Source organism: Danio aesculapii, chromosome 12 (assembly GCF_903798145.1).
Source record: "Danio aesculapii chromosome 12, fDanAes4.1, whole genome shotgun sequence".
Classification (NCBI taxonomy): Eukaryota; Metazoa; Chordata; class Actinopteri; order Cypriniformes; family Danionidae; genus Danio; species Danio aesculapii.
This window is the reverse complement of record NC_079446.1, coordinates 28112935-28128439: the sequence shown is the minus strand read 5'-3', so window position 1 is coordinate 28128439 and position 15505 is coordinate 28112935. Positions and strand designations below refer to the sequence as shown.

The window sequence follows — 15505 nt, the reverse complement described above, 5'->3', positions numbered from 1 at the left end:
AAAGAATGAACCTATTAAAAAAAAATCTCCAATCTTCTGAACGTTATGTACAACTATTGTTCGTTTTCAAAAGTATTGTTAAAGGAATAGTTCAGCAAAAAATAAAACTATAGGTGTTAACTCATTAATCCAAACCATACAACTTTCATTTGTTGGAACAAACATCTTTCTTACATACGATGAGGCTGTCAAGCTCTAAAAAGAACCAAACACGCACACTCTTTAAAAATAAATGTGCTTTATTGTGATTTGATAGTTCTATGAAGAAACTTAAACATTCACAGAACCATTTAAATTGCTCAAAAGGTTCTTTTTGAATCGATCTAGTTGAAACAGGTTGTCTAGATTATTCAAACTTCAACCTAAGAAGCAAAATATCCTAAAAAAAGCTATACCTTTTACGTACAGGGTATGGAGAAGGTAACAAAATCTGAACAAGTATCTATTTGTACTGATGTTTTGTTCTAACTTGTTAGTGAATGCAGTTCTCATTCTCTTAAAAAAGCATTACTACTGGTGCTTTATACGTGCTTTATTGAGCATAAAATCATCGTAATAACAAATTAAAAACAGTAGACTGGAGAACATCCATTTGTCTTTTTCATTTTACCTGCTCTTTGTAAACTGTCTTCTGTTGTGGAAACTGCTGCATTCTTTACATCTATTTTAGATACAACCAATCCTATAGTCATACTGTGTTTTTGATGATGACTTGCTGAATATTGTATCTTCATATAGTGTTTACATTGACTTATTTACCTTTACATGAGCATATGGAGTCCATGCTTTTTTCCTGGCCTGTGTTGCATTTGACTCAGGTCAGAGATGGAAGGAAGAGGTCAGGTCGGGTCACATCTTGAATATGTGTCAGCTTTAGTCACGGTCAGGTTGGGTTTATGTTTACAAAGGCTGAAAAATTCCTTGCAAGAAGTCATGATGGGACATGTAAAGCCAAGGATGAAGTGCTCTGGTGTGCTTATATATGGTTGGCTCATTTTAGGTGTTGATAACGGGAGTTTAAAATGAAATCAGTAGAATATATCAAGATCATTCTGAATGTTCAGTCTATTCAACCTAATGACAGTCTGCTTAAACATATTTATATGTTTTGTGCATCCTATTACATTTATATGCTGAAAGAATCTAGGTTAAAAAACGAAATGCTGATTTCATGTGCATTTAAAAGTAGAAGTGTATATAATTTAATTGAAATGCTTTGTCATAGAGTTAGATTTTTTTTTAAATTGTCTTCTAACATTTGGTCAGGTTCAATTCAGCAAATCTGTTGCTAAATAAAACAATACAAATGAATTCCATCAATTTTCATAAGTCAACTATTTCTTTTTTATAGGAAGTAGTACTGTCGTAATGTTAGATTTTTGACTAGGATATTTATACATTACCATAACATTGCATATTGAGAGTTTAAGGCATATTTTCTTTGTGGCGTACACGGTTGCTCCTTCAGGATGTTTCTCAATGCCTGCGAACACATATTTATGCTATTCACGTTATATACTATGAACTGAGTCAGCGCATCTATATGTCACACAAAAAAAAGAGTGAAAGAGGAGATAGACAGTCCCAATGTTGAAGGCAGCATTGCTTTCCCTGTTCTGCACATTGAAGTCTTGACACCTGGACAGGCTTCTTCTTCTCCCTGTCCTCCTGAGGGAACACACAAATACAGAGTGCCAAGGACTTGTGATGTTCTGGACATGAAGCCAAAAATGGAAAAGCACAAACAAACCAAAGGACAAAGAGATCAGCAGAAACATGAAGGATAGGTTGGAAAAAGCATAAGAGACAGTATTTTACCACAAGGCAGTCGGCCAAACCCATATCCTGACCATGATTATAGTATTACCATTCGCTCTTTCATGTTGGAAGAGGTATAAACACTTACGGTTAGCATTAGCCTCTCAATTCTCGGTGCAAATATGCAACTTTTATTTCTCAGAGAAGTTACGGGAAGTTAGTGTTTTTAGAATGATTTGTTTAATAAATTGTATTATTATTTAGAATTAGACACTAGTAGCCATTAAGCGAACTGCAGACTAACTTATTTCTTGTACTTTTAATCATGTAACGCAAATGAGACTGTTAAAAGCTAAAACTTGGAAATGCCTTTGCAGCAATATAACAGTAACAATCATCATTCACTCTGCTGAGAGTGACGTTCAGACGAGAAAATCTGCCACATGTTTTCTCTCTAACAATATAAACACACTAGAAATGACAACATAAAGAAAACAACAGTTAAGAATGCATCCGATCATAAAAACTGATCATCTGATTAAAATTAGAATTAGAATTGGGGAAAGTTACTTTTGAAAGTAATCCATTACAATATTCAGTTACTTTCCAAAAAAGTAACTACTGTAGTTGCATTACTTAGTTACGTTTTATTGTAAGTAATCTGTTACGTTACTTTTGTGTCACTTTTTCTTACCTGTCTGAGGCTTGATTTCTTTCAGAACTTGTAGTTTTTAGTTTTTTCCCTAATGCTGATTATAATTGTATGTAAGTATAATTGATTATTAATTGAGTATAATTGACACGTAAAAACGTCAAATAGTCTTTCATATATAAACTATTTATAAACTTTCATAGATAACCTACTGTAGGTCGTCGGGAATGTATTGTTTTTGAAGGTTTGTTAGAAGCTGCGCACACACTGGCAATAAGAGTACATGTATGCATGGTAAATTCTCACATATAGCCCCTTTTAATGTAGTATAATGACTTTAAAATATAGTGTAATTCAAAACATTTACATTTATTGTGATAAGTTTTTAATAGCTACAGAATAAAAGGTATGAGCATCAGTGATTGGTAAGGAACCAGGCTTGACAAACCTCAAATCAATTTGCAGACCTATACTTGAATACTTTCATAACCATGTGACTCATTTCAGAATTGAAGGAACATTCAAGCATTTTCTGTTATTTTTTCTTGAATTATGATATAGAACGGATGTATAATTTACAGTAAACTAAATCAATTATTGGTCAAAAGTCAAAACAAGTCAGTCAGCTTTATTGTCAATTTAACCACATGTACAGGACATGCAGAGAATTGAAATTGCATTACTCTCAGACTATAGGTGCCTAACTTATACAGTTGAAGTCAGAATTACTAGCCCCCCCTTTGATTTATTTTATTTTTTTTCCCAGAGCAAGGAAATTTTCACAGTATGTCTGATAATATTTTTTCTTCTGGAGAAAGTTTTTGTTTTATTTTGGCTAGAATGAAAGCATTTAAAAAATGTTTAAACCCATTTTAAGGTCAAAATTATTAGCCCCTTTAAGCTATATTTTTTTTCCGATAGTCTACAGAACAAACCATCATTATGCAAAAATTTGCCTAGTTAACCTAAGTAACCTAGTTAAGCCTTTAAATGTCTCTTTAAGCTGTATAGAAGTATCTTGAAAAATATCTAGTCAAATATTATTTACTGTCATCATGGAAAAGATAAAATAAATCAGTTATTAGAAATGAGTTACTAAAACTAATATGTTTAGAAATGTGTTGAAAAAATCTTCTCTCCATGAAACAGAAATTAATAATTCGGACTTGCACAAATACAATTACACATATAATATAATCTAAAATATAAGTAAAAAATGTAAACATAAATTGGTGTAAAATAAACAAAAAATAAACCTTTTAAACTAAAACAATAAGAGTGGACAATAACACTTTCCACCATTTTGAGCTTTAGCTTTAGCAAGATGCTAACCTCACATGAGGTACTACATGGCATATCTAAAACAGATTTGTTTGTATTTTCATCATATTATTGTTTTTAAAGCATGACATGAGAGATTCGATGAGCTATCACAAGAACAGAGTTGACCAATAATGAATCTACTATTGTTACATCCTAAATATTTTGCACAAAACACTTTCTGGAGGTCAACTCTCTTTGAGCGAGTTACAGACTTTTTCTATCAGTGCTTTAAATATTGTTATGCCATTTTATGTATGTAGCAGAGTTGATTGGAATGCAGGGATAGACACAAAATAAATTTTAATATTACTGAAATTAATAAATACAAATAATACACAAAATATATTATCTTAGTAGTAAATACAAAAAAGAGATGAAAATTAGGTGTATTTATTTCATGATAATTAAAGCTCAATGTACGATTCAGAAGTCTTTAAGTGAATATTATCAAGACAAAATGTCCGCTAATACACAAACAAACACGATTTTTAGACATAAATTGATATATTTTGTAATACTATTCAAAGCTGTTTTATTAAAGTTTTTTTGTTTGTTTTTGAAATATAATGTAAGGTTTATTTAGGAGACGCCAAATTTTCCAAGAACTGTTGTTTATCCCATCCTCATAGGTCTCTCAGGGTTTTTGGTAGCACTTGAGCAGGGAATCTCATGAGTGTCTCGTGATGAAAGAGCCTTTCATAAAGATCACGGAAGAGCAGTGCATGATGTCTTGCTCCATTCACCACAGAGAACCCTTGAGACTACTTATTTACCCTTTTTTTCCTTCATAATTTATTTATTTTTGCAAATCATGTGGAAAGAGACCAGTTGTCATATTGAGGCCTGTGATTTAATGTCTGGGTTTTGTGATTTTAGCTGCAGCCTTAATCCTGTGGTCTCATTTATAAGACTTCTGTTGACCACATAAACCATGTATGGGTTTGGATATTAGCCCTCAGGTTTGGGTGTGGGTCTAAAGCCTGGAAGACTTTGTTTGGGTCTGGCTTATAGTTTTGAATAAACTGGTCTGGGACATTGCGTTCGGTAAACAGGTAATAGATCGTCATTTTATAGTTTGACTTCTTCTGTCTTAAACAACATTGACTTTAGTCTCTGCACTCTTTTTTTTTTTTTTAAATATTTGAATGTTTTTTTTTTAAAGCAGTGTAGCAAGTTGTAGACCTGGATGTAAACATCCTCAGGTATGATTGGCAAACAGTTTAGCACATTGACGAATTTTAAATGCTTTACTTCTACAATTAGATGCCAATCTGAATGTAGACCAAATTATTCAGCAACTGTTACTGTTTTAGTTTAGGGAGGTCATTTTTGAGAAAATTCCTCTGATGGTGAGGGAGAGAGGGACACCGATATAGCCTTGAAAAACTTTTTGCAGAAATCTCATTTTGCATGCTATCTTCATCAAATTTGACATATTAGTGAGACTTTTGACTTTCAAGGCATATTTTTTCTATGTCATTACATTAATGTTTTCCTGTGTTTGTATATGAAAAAACAAATATTGAACTTAATACATGTTTTCTCTTTAATTCATAATGAATAACTTTTTATATTTTTTAGGAATTAAACTTTACAGATAGACCATAATAAAGCTTAAAGTGTCTTCTTCACATTGATACAGAATTTTTGTTTGTAACTCACTGGGGTCAAGAACTGTTACCATTTAAAATTAGATAGATGTAAATCCCCAAGTGTGCAGCATGTGATTTGACAGCCTACATCTTTCCTTGATGAAGACTGCTGTGATCCATGTTAAAACACATAAAAATATAAATATAAAAAAAATTATGGACAAATCAATTCTATTTTAAAGCTATTTAATATAACTGAAATTGTTCTGGTGTGACATTACATTTGTGCCCAATATAATCTGTAAAGCATTGTCTTTTAGTACCAATCTTTTGGAAAATCCTGCCGACTATGAATCTATGTAAAAGTTCTAATATGTGGTCTGGGACTTTTATTAAATGAAAATTAATTTCTAAAGTTCAGTATTAGTCTTTTCTAATGTTTGAATCGGAAGGAAAGCAATGCAAATGCAAAGTTTTTGCTGAATTTACACTCACTATTACGTAAAAGATTGGCTCGTTCCTCAACCTTTCTTTAGTATGAGCTGTTTTAAGTAATAAAAAATTGTGTACAGTGACAGATGATTTTGTATCATATAATTTTGATTTGTCAGTTCATGACCCCTTTAAATTATTGAGTAAAACAAATATCCTTTCTCAGTTGAAAATGTGTTGGCTTGTGTTTTCATATGTATTGATTTAAATTATGCACTTCCAAGTTTTTGATGTTGTTTTAGCAAATGTCTTCACATTTTTTATTATTTTGTTAGTTTAGCTAAATCATCTATGGGGTCTATTGTATATACAAATATTTATACATACAAACAACTCTGGTTACAGACACACAGTCAACATACTTACAGTATAGCGGCCCCTAGAAACAGCCTCTAATAAAACGTCCACTGTATGTACTGGATATCTATGCTCCAGAGGACATTAAGAACACTTACTGTATTTTGCTATTACTTGCTGTATTTTTCACCTTTAAACACCTCAATTGTGAACAGAATATTTGGAATTTGCCTTTTTAAAGTTGTCAATCTTTAGTATGCGAGAATGGAAGTAGCTCACCATCTCAAAGTCGTGTGCCTTTCCTGGCCCTCTTTATTTTTCCCTTGCAGCGGGCGAAAGCAGTGCTGTCTCTTATTTGCTTTCCTTTCTGGTTGGCAGGTGAAGCGCAAACTGCATCTGGGTGATTACGAGTAGTGTCCATCCATCTGTAAATTCAAGCATTTAAACCAAATCTCGTCAGTTGCTGTATAGATAAAATATATGGGTTTTTACAATAATTGATAGGTTAGTGGATTGAATGCAGATATTGTACAACGACTAATTAGCTATATGGATATTTGGTAAAGTTATCTATAGAGTGCATCAGTGCCTACACACTTTTTTGGCAGTGCTGATTCCAGAAATATATTTTTATATTCATTTGTCCATAGTTACTTAAAATAAAAAGCCTTTGTTGAAATGTTTTAAGCCAAAAAACAAAAACAAACATTGCTTGAAAACTGCTTGAGAAAATCAACATATACTACTTAAACTTAATATTCCTCTTCTTCTTCTTTGACTATTTTAAGAACGCAGCTCCTCCTAAACCATTCATACTACAACCACCAAACTAACTCTAAATCTCCAAACTATACTGAATTAAGTTCAAGTTCAAGTTCATTTATTTATACAGTATAGCACTTTTAAAAGCAGTCACAAGACTGACCAAAGTGCTGTACATAAGACAAGGTAAAAATAAAAGGACAGAATATAAAAACATAGAAATAAGGCAAGAGAAACGTCTGAAAAAATGTAAAAATGTAGCAGTAGAAAGGACTACTAAAATAATCTTAAAAAGCCAAGCTAAAAAGGTACATTTTAAGAAGTGATTTGAAAGTAGATCATAATGGAGACATTCTAATCTCAAGGGGCAAGGTGTTCCACAACCTAGGACCTGCCACAGAGAAAGCTCTCTCCCTTCTACGTTTCAGTCTGGACTGAGGAACTAAAAGAAAATTTTGATCACTTGACCTAAGAGATCTCACAGGAGTGTAAAAATGAAACCATTCTGAGAGATAGGATGGGGCTAGATTATGGAGGGATTTATATACCAGTAAAAGCACTTGAAAATCAATTCTGAGATGGACAGGCAGCCAATGGAGGCCTTTTAAAAGAGGGGTAATGTGGTCATATTTTCTGCTTTTACAAATAAATCCAGCATTTTGGACCAACTGAAGGCGATAAATTTGGGATTTTGACATGCCACTGTAAAGTGCATTGCAGTAGTCTAACCGTGATGTAAAAAAAGCGTGGACAGCCATCTCTAGAGTGGTGGGATTTAAGAAGTGTTTGACTTTAGACAGCAAACGGAGTTGATAAAAACTGCAGCCAATAACCGAAATGACCTGTTTGTCTAGTTTCAATGACTCATCAAGGATGACACCCAGATTGTGGACACGGGGGTATCTGAAGGCAGATAAGCAGCCCAAATCTAGGCAAGAGACCTAAACGTTATCAGTAGGGCTGAAGACAGTCACCTCTGTTTTTTCCTCATTTAATGATTAAAGTTGCTATATCTTTTCCTACTAATCCGACTTACGGTTTTCTGAAAACTGACTGGAAAATTCTGAAAGTCCCATTGACTTAACATTAGACCAAACTTTGTGACCTCATAACTTTGCGCCAGACTGTCCTACAGATTTAAGGTTGGACTCAATTTACTCAGACTACCAATCTGCCAAACACTGATGACCTTTCAACTTACTAGCCACACCCTAGCAACCACTTATGGCACCCTAGCAACTGTCCCATAGACTTCCATTGTAAAAAAAAAATTCCAATGACTTTACATTGGACATACTAACAACACACCAATTCATACTAAAACATACTAACAAACATACCAATCATACTAGCAACATGCTAATTCATGCTAACAACATGGTAATTCATACTTGAACAATGCTAACAACAACATGCTAATTTGTGCTAGAAACATACTAACATGCAACCACTCAGAACAACCAAACAACTTTATACTAGAACCATGCTAATTTATGTTAGCAACTGCCTAGCAACTACTCAGAACACCTTAGCAACCACCTAGCAACACCCTAGCAACCACCTAGCTACCAGCTAGCAATGCCTTAGCAACTGCCTAGCAACCACTCCCTAGCAACCCCTAGCAACACCATAGCAATGACCTAGAACACCTTAGCAACCGCCTAATAAATCTGACTTCAACTGTATATATTGCGATTTATGATTCTCGAAAGTATTACATCACTTTGTAAACGTTTATTATGACTAGTTATTGAGTCTCCCCATACAGTTTAATAGAGCGCTTGGACCCGAAAGTGGCTGGAAGATCTCTTGGCACACTTTGCTCACTGCAATTCCCTGATTGGTGGAATTTTCATATGTAGTCCACAAATTCTGATAGTCATCAAATTATTATTGTATTGTTATATTAAGTGGTACTCATTGTTGTCTCTTACTTTCTGAGGTTTAATAATGGGCAGGTGCAGCTCCAGGGGTTGTTAAACAGAGTGATGTTTTGGATGGTGCTGAACTCAAGGCTGTTTGGTAGTGACCTCAGCTTGTTGTTCTCCAGATGCAGAGATTTGAGAGCCGTCACTCCCTCAAAGGCAGCATTAGAAAACTTGATAGGGAGAAAGGACAGATAGATGCGTAAATATATTGTGTTCCAACATCACAACATATGCATGTACTGTAGAATATCCTCAGAATTAACATTCAAAGTCACTTTTAGTATCTAAAGGAGACACGTGAAGGCTGAACTGAGGGCTTTTTTTCCCTTATGAAAGACCTTTCTCATGGCGTCCAGGGCTTATGTAAACCTGCCCGCGCTCTCCTTGCAGCCCTCCATCAAACTTCATAAGGATTTGTAAGACTGCTAGAAACTTCACCAAGGTGTTAGATCTGCATAGTGTCTGCTTTATAGGAGGACGATGACGGTTGAGGGGCTTGAGACAGTGTGTGTCGGTGTGTTATGCAAGCGTAGAAAAGATAGACTTATTAAAGGGACTTTTTGGAAATTTCCACTCAGAGACGTGGAGAGCTTGGTAATTTGAGGCGATGGATTACTTCCAGCATTGAAGGGTTGATTTCACGTTTTCTGTCTGTCCACTTCTCCATCGACCTGCTCCTCTGCCAGAAATGCTCGCAAAGGGCTTATTTGTCCATTCAAGTAAGGCAACGACAGCCTAAAAATACTTCTCTTCATGGGCCACGGAACACCCTGTGACTGTTTACCCGTCTGCTACCCCTTACTGACCTGTTTACATGGTGCTCGGAGCAAGAGGAAAAAACACGGGACTCAAAATAACATTTCTCAAGCAAATAGGCCCTAAAATATCCACACGTGAGGGGAGAGGCGTTATTTTTTCCCTTTTCTATCACAGAAACAGCATTGACCAACTTCATGGGGCTGAGGCGGGGCGATGTGTTATGCATTACATAATATAATTATAATTTCGATGACAATTTTTTTTAAACAATAAAAAGTTCTATAAATGCGGTGTATGATTGGATGAAAGCATGAATTGATGCATCAATCCAGTGTATATATCAGGCTAGCATCAGTCCTTGTCCTTGGAAGTCAGATCAAAGACGAGGAAAAGATGAATGCATCTCTTAAATGCTTTCATTAGCCATTTAGTAGTCCACAGGGAAATGTCCTGCTGATGTAGCACATGTGCATCCTGACATAAAGCACATGTGACTGTATTTAAGGCCTGAAAGCATGAAGGGAATGGGCAGAATATCAGAATGTCTCATTGAGACATTCTGGAAGTTTGTCATTGCAACGTCTTTTGAAATATCAAATAATCAAACTGATCCAGATCCTAAAATTTTGATACTAGGTGATATCAGTTTGCTTCAATTGACCTACTACAACAGCTATTTTATTTTGTTTGCAAGCACTGCAGATAAAAAATGTATACTTCAACACTGGAAATCTGAGAACCCCCCTTTATAAAAAACACTAGATCAATGAGCTTGTATTTTATATTACCCCTGAAAAAATATTGTATTCTGTCAGACAAAAGCCTGCAGACTTTGATTATACTTGGGGCCCTTTTCTTGGCGCATTCCTGCAAGCACAGGACATCAACATGATGTTAATTGTCGTTGTACCCCATGTCATGGGGATGTTAGATTTTGTTTGGAAATGAAAATCAGGTTGACGTCAGAACTCAACATCAGGCCGATGTTAATGTCTAATGTCTAAAATTAACCAAAAATCAACCAAATATTAACGTCTAATCATGTTACACCTTGACGATGTATGGATGTTATCACTATGACATCTATCAGACGTATTTTGGTCACTTCCCAACACAACCTAAAATCAACCAAATATCAAAGTAATTTGACGTCTATGTTTGACGTCAAAATAGCGTTGTCCTTAGACCCTAACTAGACGTTGAATTTTGGTCACCTGACATCATGACCTAAATCTAACCTAATATTAACGTCTTATGATGTTGTGTGCCTGCTGGGATTACCTCTGTTAGACTTTAATAATTGATTATTTTGTATAATTATTGTTAGTTCTGCTAGTCTTTTTTGTTGTTTATTTGTAAATAATTTATTTATGCATCATTTCTAGAAATTATTGTTTTTATTTATTATTACCATCAACCATTTCTACTATCTTTATTTAATATCAAAATGAGAAATGTTTTGACCAAATTTGTGACAATTATAGCTTGTATGGATAGGCGGTGGCGGGGTGTGTTGTATTTGTATTTTTTATTTTTATTTTTATTTTGATAATTGTTATAAAAAGTCTTGATACTCTTTGTATACTTGCATTCTATATAATATTAGGTATATGGTTGGGTTGGGTCGATAGACGATTCCATCGCCGATGGTCGATTGACATCACGATGCTGAGCCGGCATGGCCGATCCTCCGCCCCGCCCCTGTCGCAAATCCGTTTGCGAAAAATACACACTTAGGCCCCTTTTACACTAATACGCCTTAGTTTTAAAATGTCGGACAGTTTATCAAGGATATACCGCTGCGATGGATCGTGTCTCACTATAGTTGTTAAACGTGATATTTCATTAATCTTGTCTCTATCTATCGACTCACAGCGTCAGTGTCACAATCTTTCGTTTTCACGCTTGCACTTCGTAATTTTAGCGAAAATTTCAGATACTGTTGGTTGGTTCCTGTTGGTGGTGCACCTTTTTTTACCAACCAAGCTTGTCAACGCCATTATAACGACACAGATCACTCTGCCTATTCATGCCAGAGTCCCAGAGAAAGAGATTGACAGGTGGTAATTTGTGTGTAACTTATCTTTGTTTATTTATGATTTGGTTATGAGTTAAACAAAGACCATGTGGGTCAGGTAGTTGAAACGCTACAAAAAATTTATTCATTATGAATAAATTAATTATTCATAAATAATTAATTCACTGCCACTTACGACGACGATGCAATCCTCTATCGTGATGCTTCACATTAGACACCGTACGATGCCAAATTGGTTGACATCACCCAACCCTAGTATATTGTCAATAAACATTCATTCATTTATTCATTTTCTTTTCGACTTAGTCCCTTTATCGATCCGGGGTCGCCACAGCGGAATGAACCGCCAACTTATCCTGCATATGTTTTACACAGCGGATGCCCTTCCAGCTGCAACCCATCTCTGGGAAACATCCATACACACTCATTCACTCTCATACACTATGGAAAATTTAGCTTACCTAATTCACCTATACCGCATGTCTTTGGACTGTGGGGGAAACCGGAGAACCCGGAGGAAACCCATGCGAACGCAGGGAGAACATGCAAACTCCACACAGAAATGCCAACAGACCCAGCCGAAGCTCGAACCAGCGACCTTCTTGCTGTGAGGTGACAGCACTACCTACTGCGCCACTGCGCTGCCGTCAATAAACATACTTTATTAAAAAAAGAAAAGTCTTATTGAAAGAAAACTTGAAAATCTCAATCCTAGTTTTTTAGTCTACATAGTTGATTTAGTCTGAACGAGTTGCAGAATATTGCAATGGTCTGCTTTATTTGGATGCAAAGTTTGTTTGCCAATGCCAAGTTTCCAAAAAATCAAACACAAACAAGCATTTATTTAGCCAAAACTTTACAGTCCAACATTTTATTCAAGTTACTGGCACCATCTTGATTTTTCATGTATTATTTGACGTTTTTAACAATACAAAATAATTATAACGTGAGTGACAGGCTTACCTTCTCCAGGCTCATGTCATTTAGATGTAGCTTCTCCATGTAGCGTCCGAAGCTCCGGAAGGCATGGTCCGGGATGAAGCTGAGAGGATTTTTGGAGAGGTTGAGTTCCTCCACAACACGCAGTTTGCTCATAGCCAGGAGAGGGTAGGTGGACAGGTTGTTCTGGTCCAGGGTTAGAATGGCCAAGTTCTCCACTTCATCAAGAGAACCAGGCTGTATGGAGCTCAGCTCATTGCCACTCATATAAAGCCAGCGAAGATCCTTGGCACCTTTGAAAGTACCAGGCTGCAGCTCTCGAAGCTTGTTGTTGTTGAGCTGCATGATGAACAGGTTGATCATGGGAGAAAAGATGCCCTTCGGAAGGCTTGTGATTTGGTTGCCGTCCAAGTAGAGATAGGTGAGTTCGGTTAGGTCCTCAAAAGCACTGGGTTTAATGGTGCTGATTTCATTATCAGACAGGTAGAGGTAGTGGAGCTTGTTGAGCCCTTTGAAAGCCTGCCCGGAGACCTCTCGGATCTGGCAGTGCTGCAGGTGCAGAGAAATGAGCCCCTTCATCTCACTGAAGCCCCCGGTTGGTAGATTCCCCAAGTTGTTGCGTTGCAGGTTGAGGAGACGCGTGGCCTCGGATATGCGAGGGATCTTCTTTAGCCCGACATTGTCACAAATAACATGTTGCAGGTCCCTATGGCAGTGGCACTGGCTTGGACACTGAGTTGGAGCTGCAAAAGCAGTAGGAGCACAAAACTGTAGACACACTAGCACCAGTAAGACACGGAAAGTGTACATGTTGAGCTTATTGCTGTCTGAATGTTTGGTCTGGTTTCTGCTTTACTCCGAGAGACTGTGGCAGCAGGAACATATACAGACAGCAGAAGTGGTCCACACAGCCTCAGAGTAAAGAGAGGGAGTGTGTGGGAGAGCAGAGAGAGAGGGCTGGAGGTGAGAGAGAGAGAGAGAGAGAGAGAGAGAGAGAGAGAGAGAGAGAGAGAGAGAGAGAGAGAGGGGTATGTGTGGGAAGAAAGCTGAATGCAGTAGTGTTTATATTACTGTTCTGCTCTTGACTTGATGGTAAAGTTTCCTCCATTTTGTCAAAAATCCACCTCCTCAAACTTCTCAACTCTAGTCCTGGGAACCATCCCTCAGCATTTTGTGTTTTTTATTTGACCCTTGGTTCAGTTCATGGAGTTTTAAGAGCTGATGATCTGAACTTGTTGGGACACAATGGTAGATGGTCAAAAGGATTTGACAGAATTTTACTAAAACTGGCTCAGGTCTTCTATTCAGGTCAAACTTGAAACACGTGAAACTAAGCATGGCCTGAGATTACATTGGTAGTTTCAGCACATCATCATCATCATCTACTGGTCATCTACATCTACTGTTTTTTTGTTGTTGTTTTTTTTTATTTATTTATTTTTTTTTACGACATTTTTTTAAAGTTTCAGTTTTTTCTGTGTCATTTCTTTTGTACAATGTCCATTTTTTATTTTATTTAAAGAGATAGTTCCCCTAAAAATTACAATTCTTTCATCATTTACTCACTCTTGTTTTAAATCTTTGAGTTTCTTTCTTCTGTGGAACACAGAAGAAGATATTTTGAAGAAAGTTGAACTTTTTAACTATTGACATACAATGGAAGACATTGGTTATAACTTAAATAATAGAAGCCCATAAAGGTTTGAAACCACTTGAGGGTGGGTAAATAGTAAATAAATTCTCATTTTGGGCAGAACTATCACTTTATATACTTTATTTTATAAATACTTTGGTGTATTGTTAGTACACTTTATATGCTTACAAGGATTATATCAATCAGTGTCAAATATGTCAAATATGCTTACAAATATCTTCAACAAATATGCTTAAATTTTGATGGGTATTTAGATTGATAGAAATGAATACCAATGTTTCTATTTATTGGCTCCTACATACTCCAGTGGTATATATTTTTGACAGTCTGACAATTTAATTTTTTTTTTGTCATCTTTGGCATACAACAAGCTATTTTTTCTGTAAAATGTCACCACACACTTGACCGCACCATATCGGTTTGGGAGCAGCACCACCTATTGGACAAACAGAATACAATTTTGCTTAAAATACTCAATAGAGTCTCCAAAACCTTCTCCTTGAAATCCTGCAGAGTTCAGCTCCAACCTTTAGCGAACAAATCTCAACTAATTAACCGAGATGATTGGGATGTTCCCTAAATCTTATACAACTGACTTGTTAGCTTGCTGCCCTCTCAGGCACCACCAAACAAAACTGATTTCAAACAGGCTTCTGAGACGGCATAATGATTGAATCTATACAACAGAATTGAGAAAGCTTTGGTGATATCATTTGCTTAATACAAAACGTCTTGTTAGAAATGACTAGTAAAGTAGAAAACAGATTTATTTTAGCTTAACTGTCATCAATGGAATGCCCGGGATTGTGGGATATAAAAGGCAGTGAAGAATAAATATGCAGCCTTCAAAATTTGCTCAAAAGAAGAAGTGGAGCAGAATTTGGATTCATATGTGCCTTGATGAATTCTGGCATTTGCCTCCAAAAGTAGCAATTTAGAGCTTTCAGAGACCAGGTTGATAACAACAGACAGATGTGCTGGAACTAAAGTGTGCCAGAACAGAACTTTTCAGGATTAATATTGGAATCGCTGAACAGGGAAAATTAACATGAGATCACTATCTCACAGAAACCCCTGAGTAGAACGTTTTTCAAGTGATCTACTGACTATCATAATAAAAAAAATAAATAGATGCAGCAGCTCATTTTCACAATGTATTAAAGCATGCAGTTCACAAACCAGCACAAACTAGGCATTATTAGGTGCATTTAACCTAATAACAAGCATCTACTTTTTTGCGTCTTTTATATATATTTTTAAATGAATATCAGTATATTTGGTTCTTGACAGTAAAAATGTGCCGTGCCATCC

At 36.0% G+C, this 15505-nt stretch overlaps 2 protein-coding genes across 2 annotated transcripts in view; one reads left to right on the top strand and one right to left on the bottom strand.

Moving 5' to 3' along the window:
- The window catches only part of acsf2 (acyl-CoA synthetase family member 2), a 37236-nt gene that overhangs the window by 11098 nt on the left and 10633 nt on the right, over positions 1 to 15505 (top strand). The window lies entirely within an intron of this gene.
- Positions 222 to 13490, bottom strand: chad (chondroadherin). The gene is made up of 4 exons (XM_056469150.1): positions 12565 to 13490; positions 8811 to 8974; positions 6394 to 6539; positions 222 to 1668 (listed from the first exon to the last, which is right to left on the bottom strand). The coding sequence occupies exons 1-3, from the start codon at positions 13348 to 13350 to the stop codon at positions 6398 to 6400; spliced, it is 1092 nt and encodes a 363-aa protein (XP_056325125.1). The 5' UTR covers positions 13351 to 13490; the 3' UTR covers positions 222 to 1668; positions 6394 to 6397.